At 37.6% G+C, this 15,138-nt stretch overlaps 2 protein-coding genes across 2 annotated transcripts in view; both read left to right on the top strand.

Annotated features, from left to right (window-relative positions):
• Ras64B (ras-like protein 2) overlaps positions 1 to 1,361 on the top strand; it is a 3,825-nt gene extending 2,464 nt beyond the window's left edge. Inside the window, exons 3-4 of the mRNA XM_017628616.1 lie at positions 545 to 632; positions 700 to 1,361. Of these exons, the coding sequence (XP_017484105.1) occupies positions 545 to 632; positions 700 to 1,109 (498 nt within the window). The 3' untranslated portion in view covers positions 1,110 to 1,361. The remainder of the gene's footprint in view (positions 1 to 544; positions 633 to 699) is intronic.
• Positions 1,362 to 5,566: 4,205 nt separating this feature from the next.
• On the top strand, positions 5,567 to 6,650 carry Akh (Adipokinetic hormone). Its single transcript, XM_017628615.1, has 3 exons — positions 5,567 to 5,855; positions 6,065 to 6,214; positions 6,348 to 6,650. Exons 1-3 carry the CDS (start codon positions 5,787 to 5,789, stop codon positions 6,387 to 6,389), a joined length of 261 nt encoding a protein of 86 aa, XP_017484104.1. The 5' UTR covers positions 5,567 to 5,786; the 3' UTR covers positions 6,390 to 6,650.
• The last annotated feature ends 8,488 nt before the right edge of the window (positions 6,651 to 15,138 follow it).

Below are 15,138 nucleotides of genomic sequence, written 5' to 3'. Positions count from 1 at the left end.
ATAAAAAGTGTTACACCATGTTACAGTTTTGCTCGTCACTGTATATACTTTGAATATATTGAGTGATAGGACGTAATAGTAACCACTCGGCTAGCTTTTTCTTTTTGTTTTATTTTAGATATGTTTTTGTAGAGAAATATTGAAAAATATTCTTACCACATTTGCCATTTGTTTCAAAAGCGTAAACACTGCACCTTCATCGCCCCTTTTTATCGTAAAAATTGACTTCCAAAAATCCGAGAAAGTATTTTAATCCACAAATTTCAATCTGAAATTTCGCAAAAAACTGTTATTTGTAGTAGGAGGTAATTAAAAAAAAAAAAAAAAAAAAACTGTAAGCTTGTCTAAAAACTGTAATTTATAGTTAGAACTGTGAATTTGTCAATATTGCTAGTAGTGTATAGTCGTTGGCATCATATACCGTACATTATACTAAAATTAACCTGTTGTTCCTTATTGTTATTACATATAAATATGTATAGTATGTTTAAAATCAAAATATTTTAAGTAAATGTACACTATAAAATTGTCTTCTATATTCCAGAGCTACTTTGTTACTGACTATGATCCTACAATTGAAGACTCCTACACCAAACAGTGTGTCATCGACGATGTGCCAGCAAAGTTAGACAGTGAGTATCTTCAAATTAATACCTAAAAAGACACTCTTGCAATAACACTCTTTCGCTTCTGCCACAGTTTTGGACACTGCCGGCCAGGAAGAATTCAGCGCCATGCGTGAACAGTATATGCGCTCTGGGGAAGGGTTTCTGCTGGTTTTTGCCCTAAACGACCATTCCAGTTTCGATGAAATACCAAAATTCCAAAAACAAATACTACGAGTAAAGGATCGCGATGAATTTCCAATGCTAATGGTTGGCAACAAATGCGATTTGGAGCAACAGCGTCAAGTTTCGCTAGATGAAGCACAAACCATTAGCAGAAATCTCTTGATACCATATATTGAGTGCAGCGCCAAGTTGCGGGTGAATGTCGATCAAGCCTTTCATGAGCTTGTACGAATTGTGCGAAAATTCCAATTGGCTGAACGCCCCTTCTTGGAGGAGAGCTACAATAGGAAGAGCAAGCGGAAATGTTGCGTGTTGTAATAGCAAAAAAAAAAAACACACGTTAGGAAAAAGTAGAAAAACAAATACAGAATGACGCAGAGAGAGCAAAAAAAAGGAAATTCAATGTTGAAAAATTTAAATTTTATAATGGATGTTGATCAAGAACAAAAGCTGCCAATGAACCAAACAACAAAAATATATAGACATATTTCGAAAATAGCACAAGGAAAGCATGAATCTATGTCAGTTGTTTGCATACAAGCAGTCGCATACAACTTAGACAAACAGAGGCACAAGTGCAATAAAAGAAAAAAATAGAAAAAAAGTTGAGAAAAAGCACTTCAAATCCGGTTGTACACGTATGCAACTCATATGAATTCATAAGAAATATAGTGCAACGCTACAACAACAATTGTACAAATACGAAATTCTAATGAAAGCCACCAGAGTCCATAATATTTACACACCAGCGATCAGCATAGTATGTTAATGTTCTTCCTCAAAAAACCAACGAAAATATCGAATACCACCAAAAAAATTCAATTTCTTGTTTGTATTAATCAAAATAATAAGTCATTCGAAAAGTTGTTAACCAAATTTGTGCTGAATGCAAAAAAATGCGAAGGCTTCAAAAACACCAATTAAATAAATTTACATACATGTATATATGTACATACATATGTATATATGTATGTATGTATGTACATTTATATAAAAAAAATGTTTGTGAATTTTATAAACTAATTACATCGTCAAGCGATTTAACTGTCTTAACTATTAAGTGTGTGAATTTTGTATTTTATATTAAAAAACAATAGCTTATAATTTTAAGTGATAAAATTGCATAGCGAAAAAGTTTACGAATATGCCAAAAGAGATTTGTATTTTTATGCTTACTATTGAAGAACCATTTTTTGCTAATTATTGTCAAAAAAAGTATAATAATTAAAATATTTAAAAATTGTATCATTGTTATTCGAAAAACAAAACAAAAAAAAAAATTAATGACCAAGTAATTAGAAGAAAAGTTGGAACTAACAGTGAAATTAAACGAATAAATTTCGAGTGCCTACGTTTATATGTATGTTTGTATGTACACTTGTGTGTGTCGATAAGTCAAAATGTCGCCACTCATATGAGTTTGTTAAAACTGCTGCGCAATCTTGATACTATACATAATTCACGCTAACTACGCTTAATTAGCACAAAAATATAATTCTTATTATTTAAGCACACTTGACAGCAATTTTATTTTGTTAAATTAAGAATCTTGAAAGCACACACATTCTCAGCTGATCACCTTTTGCAGTTAATCTTCTCACGTTGTATTTAAATTAGTAAGTACCTATTTTTAAACAAACTCACTGACGTGTTTGCATATCCAAATCGCACATTTTTTTTTTATAAAAAAAGCAATTCACAAACAAATTGCGTGCACAAGCATCCCAAGGATTGCATATAATATAGCCATAAGTATATGTTTGCCTGCATGTGCAGTATATATTTTATGTTGTCATTTATTATTTTATACATTATATAATACATAGCTACATATGTATGTATTCTGTAAGCGCTAAACACTTTTACGGAATGAAAAAATGTATTTAAATTCAATCAGTATGCTTTATTCGCAGCAGTTATAACTATAGCACATACACCATACATACATATATTGTACGTATAATACTAATATTGTATTTTAAAATATTTTAGTGTTATATATTTACATACATACATATTCATGTAAAAGAAAAAAGTAAAGTTTATTAAAAAATAAAGTCTAATTTTATAAAATGAAAAATTAAGGCACCTTCTATGGTATTTAAATGTTTTTAGTATGATTCGGGAATAAAAATATTTCATGCTTATACACTATTTTTTTAGAACTCTATAAAAATTAGCAAAGTGATCGAAATTGACCAAATTATATTGAAAGGAAAACTGCACAAAGGGCTTCTCTCGGCTGTGGGAGAACCCGTTGTTGTAGCGGTTGTAGCCCCGCCTAAAACGGTAAGTCCATCAATCGTTGGCGTCAAGCTCAACTAACTGTTGGCCCAGGAAACGTGCTGTTTCGACGTAGTTCGTAGAGATGCCTTTTGCGTGCCTATTTGGAGGTTCCGACTCTAGCAAGTGCCTGTTCGGGTGCTCGCGTCTGTTGCAACTTACTAAGAATTGCATCATGCGCATGTAGTCACTATGCAAGTGATGTTCTGGCGACATCAGAAGTCATCCCATAGCTGTTCGGATTGCTAAATGGTAGCAGGTGTATAGCATCGTCGCATCCTACGTTCCTCCGGCGACCACACGTCGTCGCGTCCATTTCGTTGGGGAGAGCGCAGCGAAGAAACAAGAAATTTCGGAGAAGTAGCCGTTTACTTTCGAGCAGGGGGCATCAATTCAATTGCCGGACGCCAATATCGAACAATCCTCAGCATGTGAGATCGGGGAAACTTGCGCTTTACGGCATCAGCATGCAAATTCTGTCGATACCACTGGCTTTGGCAGCTTCTGACATCACTGCCGGCTACAATAGCTCGCGCATCTCTTCGGGACCGACGAGGCGTGACCATCAAATGAATCACTCACACACCCTAATGTGGAGATATGCGGAATCGACCTGGTGTAGGTGGTCATGCTCGTTTGAAAGACTACGATAAAGCGAGCCGCTCCAGCTGTGACTACCTTGCGGAACTGACGTTTATGACCCTAATATTAACAGAAGAATTGCCCAAGGATGATTGTAATTTCGCGTCCGCGTAGGAAAGTGTCGATCCGACAACCGACCCAGTAGAGAAATCAATGTCTATTTGAACCACAGCCATCGAGCTGTATCCTTAAGCTGCCTTTATACGGGTCGATTTCTGTCGACTGAAAAATCGACTGAGAAATCGACCAGCCAAGAAACTTATATTATCCGGTTGAATTCCTATTTATACTGGTCCATTTTTATTGAACGACAAAAGGAAGCTTTAGAGTGTTATGAAAAGTGGAACGAGGTCTAAAAAGTCAAGTACCGTTTTGATCTTACTAACCAAGTAAGCAAACTAAGAAATGTATAGGTCCAGCTGTCTTTTGACAGTTGCCTTCCTCCGAACAAAACAGGCCAGAAGATGGATGGAATGAATGCTACTCTGAATTAGTGCTAGAAGGACTCTAACTAGTAAACCAATCTTGTTTCGACGAAGAATATGGGAAATGCACTTGAAGCAAGTATTTTAGAATCTCACAGTTAGTAAATGTGCCATCTTGCCTTCTTGGGAGTAAGGCTCTATCGATAGAATTTTATGAAGATGGGGAAGCCTCAGGAAGAGACCTCATAGAGTCAGATTGAATCATCTAATAAGTTTATTGTAGCCCTTGGTGGTAGCCATGTACTTGTCGCAGTGAATGTAACGAAGGATCTCTGTATTACAAATTACATATGTATATAAATCGCTTCAATTCAAACCTTCCCTCAATGAATCTAGATTCCCTACTATCAAATGCATTTCTATTAAAGGCTGTTGAGAAGCTTTCTGATAAGTTTGTGCTTTGCATCCGGTTCCATCTCCCACCACAGAAAATTACGTTTCATCAAAGAGGAACAAGAACTGTGCTGTCATGAGTCATGAGGGGATTCCAGCAGGGCTTCGTTGAGCAGATTCGATGTTACCTTTATTTCATTTTATATAGTTCAGTGAAGTTGAGTTCTCACATTCCTAAGATTTTTTAAAAGGTCTCACTTTGACTTTCCGGGCAGAGCTCACGTCCCATTTGAACTCGAACCTTATATTTTGGTAGCCGGATACTACTTCAGCTGAAACACGACAAACCCAAGTAAATACAGAAATTGGCTTGCTACAGAGACCTCTTCCCTTAAAGCGCTGCTGAGGCTTCAGCTGGTCTACCAACTCCGCATTACCTATAAGTGGTCTGCGATTCTGTTCCTCATCATTACCGTCATATATACGTGGTAAGACCATTTGAGCCAGCTTACCCATTCGTCAGCCTGAGCGAGATATTTCAGCCAGCGGTTAAGATCGGTTTCTAGGCCGCAATTGTAGACAGAATTTTCTTCCATTTAAGAATTCGAACAGACGACAGATGTAGCAGAAAGTTGACTCTGAGCTACAGGTTTTTGCTCTTGAACAGTCGCTTGCGTACATAAGAATGGAGAATGTCGCAAAAGTGTTCTTAGCAAATTCCAAATACAAATAATAAAGATGCGTAGAAGTCCTCGGATCTTTCTTTAGTGGAAATCTTATCAAGCACATCTCCGAGCAGCCAAGATGCGTCTATTTAAGAAAACGTCTATACATAGTAATTGGATCTGTCTTGAAATTAAATTAATTCGCTGTCTATAATAGCTTTCCAACTGTAGCGAACGAACCTTTTAAAGGACTTTTTAAAGCAACTCTCCTCTAGAAAGAATAGTTTTCACACGTCACCACCTCGCAAGATTACATTAAAAAAAAAAACAGAAATAAGAATGGAATACATACATATATATGTAATTATATAAGCCACCCATTTTCTGCTATTTTTAATCGAACTCGATTGCGTCATACGTACATTATTATCAAGGAAGCCAAATAAGTATGCGGCTAATTGAATAGCTAGACTACCCGTATCACCACTTAAATGCAAGAAGGATATCGGCGGCTGTATGTTGCTTGTTTCTTATAAAAACCGAGATAAAACCCAGATGAACAAGCATCACTCAGCACAGTTCCGAAGATGTTCTCAACGCGCACACAACTTTTTGCAGCTCTATGCTTGCTAGTCTTGGCTGTAGCCCACTGTCAGGTGCTTTGATTGATTGACGAAATACGTCGCTTGGAATGTCAAGTAATAGAGTTGTTATATTTTTGCAGCTAACCTTCTCACCGGATTGGGGTAAACGTTCAGTGGGCGGCAGTGGTGGTAGTGTGGGTAGCGGCGCGGCTGGCTTCTTCGATGCGCAGCCTAGTGGAAATTGTAAGACTTCGAATGAGATGCTGTTGGAGANTTTGCAGCTAACCTTCTCACCGGATTGGGGTAAACGTTCAGTGGGCGGCAGTGGTGGTAGTGTGGGTAGCGGCGCGGCTGGCTTCTTCGATGCGCAGCCTAGTGGAAATTGTAAGACTTCGAATGAGATGCTGTTGGAGATATTTCGCTTTGTGCAGGTACGACAGGTGGGGCGTATGAGTAACTAAGTATTTTTTTTTTTAAGAAATGTGCATGGAAATACATATGTACAATTTGTGAAATTTATTGCTAACATATTTTTTTTTGTATGTACATATATGTAATTCACAGGCAGAGGCGCAACTCTTTCTTGACTGCAAGCATCGAGAATAGGCGCTGTGCTTTAGTTTGACAGCATAAGTCAGCGCCTTAATAATTATCTATGTATATTCCATATTGAATATTTGATCAATCGTTAATTTGGGGTAGTCGGCATTAGTTTTAGATGTATTTTTGTTTATAAAGCGTTTAAAATGCTATATAATTCTAACAAAAAAAAAGAAGATTTAAATAAGTAATATCAATAAATGTATACTTCTGAAGAGATTAAAAATCAGTACTACCAATAAAATATTCATGTATGCATGTCAATAGAAATTTACGAGTAAGCTTTTTTCTTTCGAATTCCTTAGCATACAAAAAGCCTATTTTTCAGCTAAGACATGACAAACATTTTCACTCAAACTGTATTCGTTGAAGGAATACTATAGAAGAGAGAGAGAAAAGTGCGTCCCAAGTAGCTTGAACCTTAGGATCGCAATTGCAGGACACAAGAGCAGCAGGTGTTGCGCTGACCTCATCTCCGTAAGGGTCATCGATGATAGAACTCCCACCAATAGCGAGAGGTATGACTTGCTAAGTCTCTCCCTAAAAGGTGTCACACTGGAGAGGAACCAATACGAAGCAAAAAAGGGTAAATGTAGCAAAGATGTTAATCTCCACTCTGTAGGTTGGTTTACTTCTAAACCACGCGAACTCGATAGTGCGGATGACTTGAAGAATTGCAAGGGTATAGTTTATTCTCAAGGCAGAAATAACTCACATCTAAGTACATATCTCCAAAGGATTTCAGATCAATCAGACTATTTTCCTTGCTATTGAAGTCTCTTTAGGGAATAATGGACCTGCATACAAGAAAAAGGATTCATCGGCCGTAAAGCTGCCTTGCATACAATTGTTAAAGTTATTTAGGAGTATTTTAAGAACAAAAACTTCGTACTTGGTAACTTCTTTGTGGGTGCTTTTAATACTGTGCTACCGAAGGCGTCGAGAAGAACGTATTTAGGCTTATTTTCCGCATGCTCCCCGCTAGAATGTAGAAACGATGCTTCTGATACCGCAGTCCGCCCGACACCAGGTTAAGAAGCACTGGTTTCTCCTTCAACTTAGAAACTTTGATTTCATACCTGAAAAGAAAAACTTATCGATGGTACCGAGGCTGGCTCCGAAGGGTTTCTTTTCTTCGCACATCCCTCTAAGGGTGAATTGTAGCGTGCTAGCCGCTGTATTAGAGGTCCAATTCACTTTTCCACCGATGGGTCGAAGTGGGACGGCAGAGTTGGAGGTGGTGTGGTTTGTCAGGAACTCTCTGTAGATCTCGTCTTTAGGATACGCACCAGTGTAATACCGGTAAGAATGGTAAATACCTATTTTCTATAGCCAGACAGAAATCAAGACCCTGGAATCGCTCTTAGTACGCTCGAAATTGGCCGGGGAGTGTCTTATCCCTCTCTTACTAACCTCATATCTCTATAGATTTCCACCTTTTGGTGGTCATCTGTCCATAGCTATCTCGGTTAGTCTTACGGGATCTGGGATCACATCTTTACATTCGGCTTTCTCAGCTTGGCCGGTGATCCTTGACATTGCCGAATACGACGTCGACGGTTCATCGTATCTACTTTTGTCTTGCCTTTCGGTACTGTGTACCGGTTTATCGCTGTATGCGGAGTTTTTCTGCCATTTGATAGCCGGCCTGTCGTTTTCCGCAGAGTGCTGTCTTTTGAACTCGCCGGATTATTCCCGTTTTGTATTGCGATAGAGCCTTCATCCACTCTTTATTTCGCCGCTTCCGCGTCTTTGCTAGCGTTTGATAAATGCTTCCTTTCTCTGGACTCTGCAGGACTCACGGAAAGCACGCTGCTCTCGTCACTGTCGGAGTCGTTGATCACTTTTCTCTCTAGCGAGCGATTTCCTACCTTCTTCTCCTCCTCCTTGTTTGTTTTTCCTTTATTTTTATTGTTGTTCATCTTGGTCGTACGACAACCTGTCGACGAGGCGGGCAGAGTGGTCAAAATATATTGTACGTTACGTCCCGATGAGGCCCGTTGTCAGAAAGGCTTCGTAAGTGACTGAGCTATTTTGGGGCCACCAGCCTGGCCAATCATCAGCACGGAAGCGCATCACGCCCTGATCATAACCTTAATATATTTAGAAAAGCTATTAAGGAGCTTAAGCACACAGCACTGACCTCTGATCTTAGTCGGATACCGTTCTGGCATCGCACAGGCTCACCCTGTAGTACCAATTTCCAGTCGGAACCCTCGCGGGGGTTTCAGTTGAGGATTTTCAGCAACCTGTTTTCTAACGGGGAGGGCATGGAAGTTTTAGTAGCCGCCTGTGGACTGCTCCTGGACAGATGCGCTTAAATTTGAATTATCGAGCGCTGGGATAAACCCCCCACATTTAAAGTTCTTCTGGCGGGTATTCGACAAGTTCATATGGATTGCCTGCAAATATATGTAATGTCTCGGCGAGATCCTCACGTGGCAGCCTCCTAACCTAACTTAATCTGCCTCGGAGTACCTATATCGATGAAGAGATATGTATACTCAATGTAAGTCTCGCTAAGACTGAAATTACGCTTTCGCAGCACACTCTAGGTAGAGTTGGCTTGGTTTTCGCTACCGAGTTAAAGTAGCTTGGATTATGCTAATCTCCACATCCGCTTTTTTAGTTTTCTAGACTTAAAGCCTATCGCCATATTTAAAGATGGCTAAAAGCTTGACAGCAGAATTTATCTACCTCATTTTTCTCCGAATTTTTGGAAATTGGAAGAGCGCGCTGTATCTATCATCAGCAGAATATAGTATAACGACATCTGGCCAACGCCATGGTAAACCACAAATACGTTGAAGCCAAGGTTCGCTTAAAGGCGGTAGTGATTACCTGGCACACCAGATTGCCCACAAAAACTAGGCTGGCAGTACTTTCAAGAAAGGAAAGTTTTCTGTGTGCAGTCAACGGTACAGGTGCTATACCAGACCCCCGGCTGGTCTAGAGCGATCTGTTTGCGGTGCTTCTAGATGCGACTTCTAACAACGTGAAGCCGGCCTTGGAGAAGTGGTGAGAGAAAGAGACACAGTTGCCTCAGCTGGTCATTGATCTCGCTAGTTTAAGGGTTGAAAAAAGTTAAAAACAAAAAAAATGATTATGGGTTTTAACCGCCAAACAAAAAGGACATACATACATACATACATACATACATATGTATTTTGTATATAATTTTGTGAACTTCAAATTCTATCAAGTATCGTCGCATTTTAGCCTTCGGTTTGAACTGTTTTTTATTTAGAATTATATGTGTGCTTCTACCTTTTTTGGTCACCGTAGCACGAATTAATTGTTTTTTTTTTATAGTTAATTCCAATCGTTCCATAAACAATGCTACACAAAATATGTACATACCCTGCAGGGAGTGACGTTAGCTTATACCTAACTTTAGTCTGTTTACGCGAACACTAGTGCTAACTATTAACTGTGTATTTTGTTCGAAAAAAGCTAACTACTTTTGTGGGGCGATGGCCGCAAAAAAGTCAGACCTGGATACCTCTGCATTACATGTCAACTAACTTGTAACTAACTACTTTTGGACATAAAATATCAATAAGAAAAACAAAATATTTTTTTGTTTTTTTACTTTTTTATTTACTTATTTATTTACTTTATTTTATTACATTTCATATTTGTTTACATATTCTGCTCTGGGTGGCCCCATATTCGAACACCGTCAGACATAACTTCAAAATGATAGTATAAAATTTCGATCTTCCTTTTATTTGTCCTGAATATGAAAAAGAATCTGCGAAGTTCAGAAAAAAAGTGTATTGAAAGTAATTTTTGTATGAGGATATTTAATAGAAACTTGTAAAGAAAACCAACTCCCGATTGCGTCTGCATGACTCCTGCACGACTTTACAATTCACTTTAAGTTGGTTTAGTCATTAGCTAATTAAAAGTGAGGTATTAAGCGAAATCTCGCCAAAAAGCTAACTATAAGTTGGTTAGTTTTAACAATTGATAATTTTTCACTGCAGGGTACATATGTATGTATGAAATGCACGCCTACATGTGTTCATATTCAGTTATTACAAATTATACGAGCATTACCTTAATCAAATGCGCACTTATTCACATTTTTTTCATTATTCATTATCCGGCTGTTAACTTTTTTCTAGCTCGAATTTAAGTGGTCTGTGTTGTTTGGGGGTTTAAATACTTTTAAATGTTTAAAAATTCAGTTTGCATCGGTCGATGATAACACTTACAACAAGACAGTTTGATTGATTGGACCAAACTCGTACGTTTTCTCTAATAAAATCTATATTTACAATATTATTCATAAATGCTACGGAAAGTGTGTAGTTTCACTGTAAAATGGAGTACTTCCTTCTTAATTGCTTGGCTTTTCAGTTTGGTGCAAATTAGTGAAAGTAAGTGAAAATGTTAAAAAGTTTTTGTCGAAAAAAAAAATGTTCAAAGAGGAAACGCAACTTAGTTGTTTTAAATAAATGAAACAAAAATTAAGAAACGAGAATTATAAGTTTCTAAAGAGAGTGAAAATACCTCAGCTTATAATGCAATATACAACACCAGTCGGGATTGTCACAAAACGGCGTTGAACTATCGAAATGTAGTAATACTGATCACAAGGAAGTAGTGTCAGTTACTGCCAAAATTCGGACGCTTTTCTAGTTCCTTCTTATGGTGCCGGCAACTTTTTGTCTTCGTTTTAGTCGCTGTCTTCATATACAGTATCAGGTTGACCGAGCTTTGCCCGGAGCGCATATATATATACAAAAAATGGGTTTCGATATATATAAAATTTATGTGAAAATGTGTATGTGAAAAAAATTTTCCAGAAATTAAAATTAATTAATAATTAATTAACTAATTAAAATTCTATTTTTTTTTTATAGATAAATAATTTTGATGTGTGTATGTGTTATTTTTTTTTTGAATTTTTCCTCGCCCCGTTCTCGAGATATTTTGAAAACTATTAAATCAATTTTTTTTTGTTTTTGTGCTGTAATGTATTAATCGAGCTCAAATTTCATATTTATTCAATATTTAAGTCTATCCCCGTAAAGTGTGAACCCCGTCCGGTTTGATACGGAACACCCCGTATACATAAGGGAATGCTGATTGAAATTAACAAAATAAAAATTTGTTTTAAATAGAAGCGTGGCAACCCTGATGGGAAATATTTTCTGACCACAGTTCGCAACAATGCCGTTCATTTGATATCCATATTGCGATGTTTTAGATAAATTGCGTAGAATCGAAAATAAGTGGCAACCTTACACTATTATCCCAAAGGGATAACATTTTGTATATAGGGAAAGCATTGTTTAAGAACCTTCTCTTGGTACCCATGAATAGTAAAGTAACATTTTACCTTTTTGTCTAAAAAAAATTAAATAAATATGCTATTAAAAATAGGTGGCAACACTGTTAAATATATATTTTTTAATTAGGGATCTTTAAAATACCTTATATTTGATACCCATATTATGATGTTTTAATTAATTTGTAACTAATTTCGAACAGGTGGCAACCTTTTACGAGTATTCTTGTAGATAGTGTCTATTCAGATAAACTTAAAATCCAAAACATTATCTGTGTACAAAATTTCATCAAAACCGTTAGAGTCGTTTCCGAGAACCCTATGGATATACATATATATATACAAGAATTGCTCGTTTAATATAATAAGATATTCGCCTTCGTATAAGTCTTCGCATTCATCTTTGTCTTCGGTTTAGTCGGTGACATTGCATTCGTCTTCGAAATGCATCCGTATAAAAGCGGGTTCACCGTTCGTGTCCGGACAACTTTTTATCGACTTCGTATTCCAATTCAACTCCGTATTTGTCTTTGTATTAGCCTTCGCGTACACATATGTGTACGTGGATTCGCCTTTGTATGCCTCTTCGTATTCGTGGTCGTATTCTTATTCTTATTCAACATCGGGTTCGTCTTCGTATTAATCTTCGTGTTCATCCCCTTCTTCGAATTCCTCTACAGATTAGTCTTCGCATTCGTGCTTGTCTTAGCATTCGTCTTCGTATTCGAATTCGCCTTGACATATGTAACTATGTCTTCGAGTTCATCTTCATAAATTCTCCCCACTCATCTTCGTAATCGTTTGGTAATCGTATTTCTATTCGTAGTTGCTTTCTTATTCGTATTCGTGTTCATCTTCGTATTCTTTTTCGTCCTTGTATTCGTATTCGCCTTCCTACTCAAGTACGTATCCGTGTTCGTATTCGCGTTCGTCTCAGTCGTCATATTCCTTTTGGTATTTGTCTTCGTGTTCAAAAAGGAAATGCGAATATAATACACCGTTAGCAAAACCAAATACAACTCGAATTGAAGAGTTTGCAACAAAAACTACACACAAAAACGTAAATTTTGACAAGTCGGTTGGAGCCGTAAATTTTAATCATAGACCATACAGAAAAATACCCTTCCAATAGTGTTTTGGTATCGAAATCAGTCCAGTGGAACCGGCAGTCGAAAGCGGACAGAACTTATGCTAGCCTATTACTACTCGTCCATATGTATATAGATTACCAAGATTTGACGTTCGATTACCTAAAAATAAACAAAACCGAAAAATAGCCATATTCCGGCTCATAAGTTTATCGAATGAATCGAATGAGTCGCAGCCCAGCTAAGAGTGGTGATCTCAGAAGACTACCATGCCAAGTACGCGTGATGTTACCGCTTATGGTTTGGAATTAAGAAAAGACCCCACCAGAAAAGAACCTTCTTGATTGATGACTTGAGTTCAGTCCCTCCTTCTGCATACCGATACCTCTTAGAACTTAGTTTCAGGGGTAGTCCCAGTGGCTTTCGCCATCAAACAACTATTACTGGGTACGTCTCCGGTACTAGTGAAAAATGGGATGGATTATCGAGCATATTCGTATCGGTGAGGAGAGGGACGGACTCGCTGGATAAGTGTCGCCATGCCTGGGCGATAAGACCTTTAAGCCTGCGGTACTAGACGAAAATATACTTGACCATTTGCGAAAGGCAGTGTCGTGATTTCGGATGGCTCCAAAATTCGCTGGGCCGCCAAAATCTCTCACATCTCTGATAGGCTGATGACTCTATGTATTAGAACAGTGATCGCCTTTCAGATGCTCAACATGCGTATATCAAAAGTAGGTCGATCCAGAGCGGATCGGGGGCAGAATTGGGAAAGGGGGACCAATAAACTTCTACACAGATGGGCGGAAGCTTGCCGGAAGGGTTGGTAGAGAGGTATTTTGCAAGGAGCTCTCTATTAACCCCGAAATCAGTCCTCTACATAGATCACTATAATATTTTTCAGGCAGAAGTCATTAAGGAACCTGTATATTGGCTAATCAGTATCAGTTGTTCGTTATCAACAAGGGATGTAAATATCCACTCTGACAGCCAAGCAGAAATTTGAGCTTTTGGACTCGTTCACAGTGCTGCCAACACTATCTAGTAGGGAAATATCTTACATCTTTTACAGTTTGTTTGGCGCTCACCCAGAAAAGTACCCTCAAATTTATCTCGCTACCCCCACTCGTTGACTAACTACATACGGACAGATGAGCCTCGTATGAGCTTAGCGAACTCCATGCGAAAACCAGGACTAAAATTGGACTGGAGGCGTTCAAGGGATCTCCTTGGGCTTACAAAATCGCAACTTTTAATTCTGGTAGTTGCATCGGCAGGACATTGCCCGATGAGTTATTCATACGCTGAGAGACTGGATATCACACTGGTGAGAATTCACTTTTGGAGCTGCTTAGAGAACGTTTCGGTGGAGTCATATGAACCTTCTCTTTTAAGCTATCCAACTTTTACGTGGTTACGTTCTGTTGATATAAGTATTGAAACGATGCGAGCGCCTGAAAAAATTAGCTTTGAAAACTCGCCTTCCTAAAGTAAAATGTAAATTAATAATACTTAATCGCCGTTTACTTAGGTATTTGTTGCATAAAAAGACAAAAAACTAAACATGTGTAACCTTGTGTAAAGAAAATAATTCGTTGCGCAAAACCCTAAAAAACAACAAAAAATTAAAAAAAAAATTGCGTTTTCATAAAAAAACGGATGTATTACGCCTATATAAACCCTGCAGGAAAATTGCCTATAACCGTGTGTAAGCGTTAACATTATTCTACCACTGATTGAGCTTGGCATTTTGTTCGAACTAAAACAAATTGAAATTTTAACCGAGGCCAACGTGGGTGCCCAAATAATTCAAGAAAGGCTTTTAAATGCCGAACGAAACGAAACGTTTAGCTATACCTGTTTAGGTTCGATACCAACACACTATCAATTCCTATATCTACATTGGGGTGGATCACTCTCCATAAAAAAAAAATTGGAACTGTTTTTCCATCGGAAATACAAAATGTATTATATTTTAAGACTTCTGCCCAAATATTTGGAAATATATTAGGGTTCACGTGAGCTGGATCTATTCGAAAACACCTCAAAATGTCAAGTATTGTTGTATAAATAAAATAAGTTTTAAATTTTTTTTTGTTGTAAAAAATCACCTCAGATGATAGAAGAGTTAAAGTGCTTAAAAGGTCTGCATAAAAATGTTAAAAAATTTTATCAACAGAATCAAAATAGTAAGATTTTTGGATGTATTTTCAAATCGGTTTAGCTCACTTAAATCTTAATATTTTACCGAAATATTTTGGCGGAAGTTTTAAGACATAAGTACCAGGTTGACCGAGCTTTGCCCGGAGTGCATATTTTTTTTATAAAGTTTTCAAGATTTGGATAGCTTTAAAAAATGTTTTGG

This window comes from Rhagoletis zephyria, unplaced genomic scaffold, assembly GCF_001687245.7.
Source record: "Rhagoletis zephyria isolate East Lansing unplaced genomic scaffold, Rhagoletis_zephyria_1.1 Rzeph_scaffold_06071, whole genome shotgun sequence".
In the NCBI taxonomy this organism is placed as follows: Eukaryota; Metazoa; Arthropoda; class Insecta; order Diptera; family Tephritidae; genus Rhagoletis; species Rhagoletis zephyria.
The sequence above is the reverse complement of the archived record's forward strand: the minus strand, read 5'-3'. Positions and strand labels throughout refer to the sequence as shown.

Excerpts from the sequence above, each read along its gene's own strand:
- Akh (XM_017628615.1), top strand. The coding sequence starts at position 5,787 with ATGTTCTCAACGCGCACACAACTTTTTGCAGCTCTATGCTTGCTAGTC. Across the intron at positions 6,215-6,347 it reads AGATATTTCGCTTTGTGCAG|GCAGAGGCGCAACTCTTTCT; the intron begins GTACGACAGGTG and ends TGTAATTCACAG.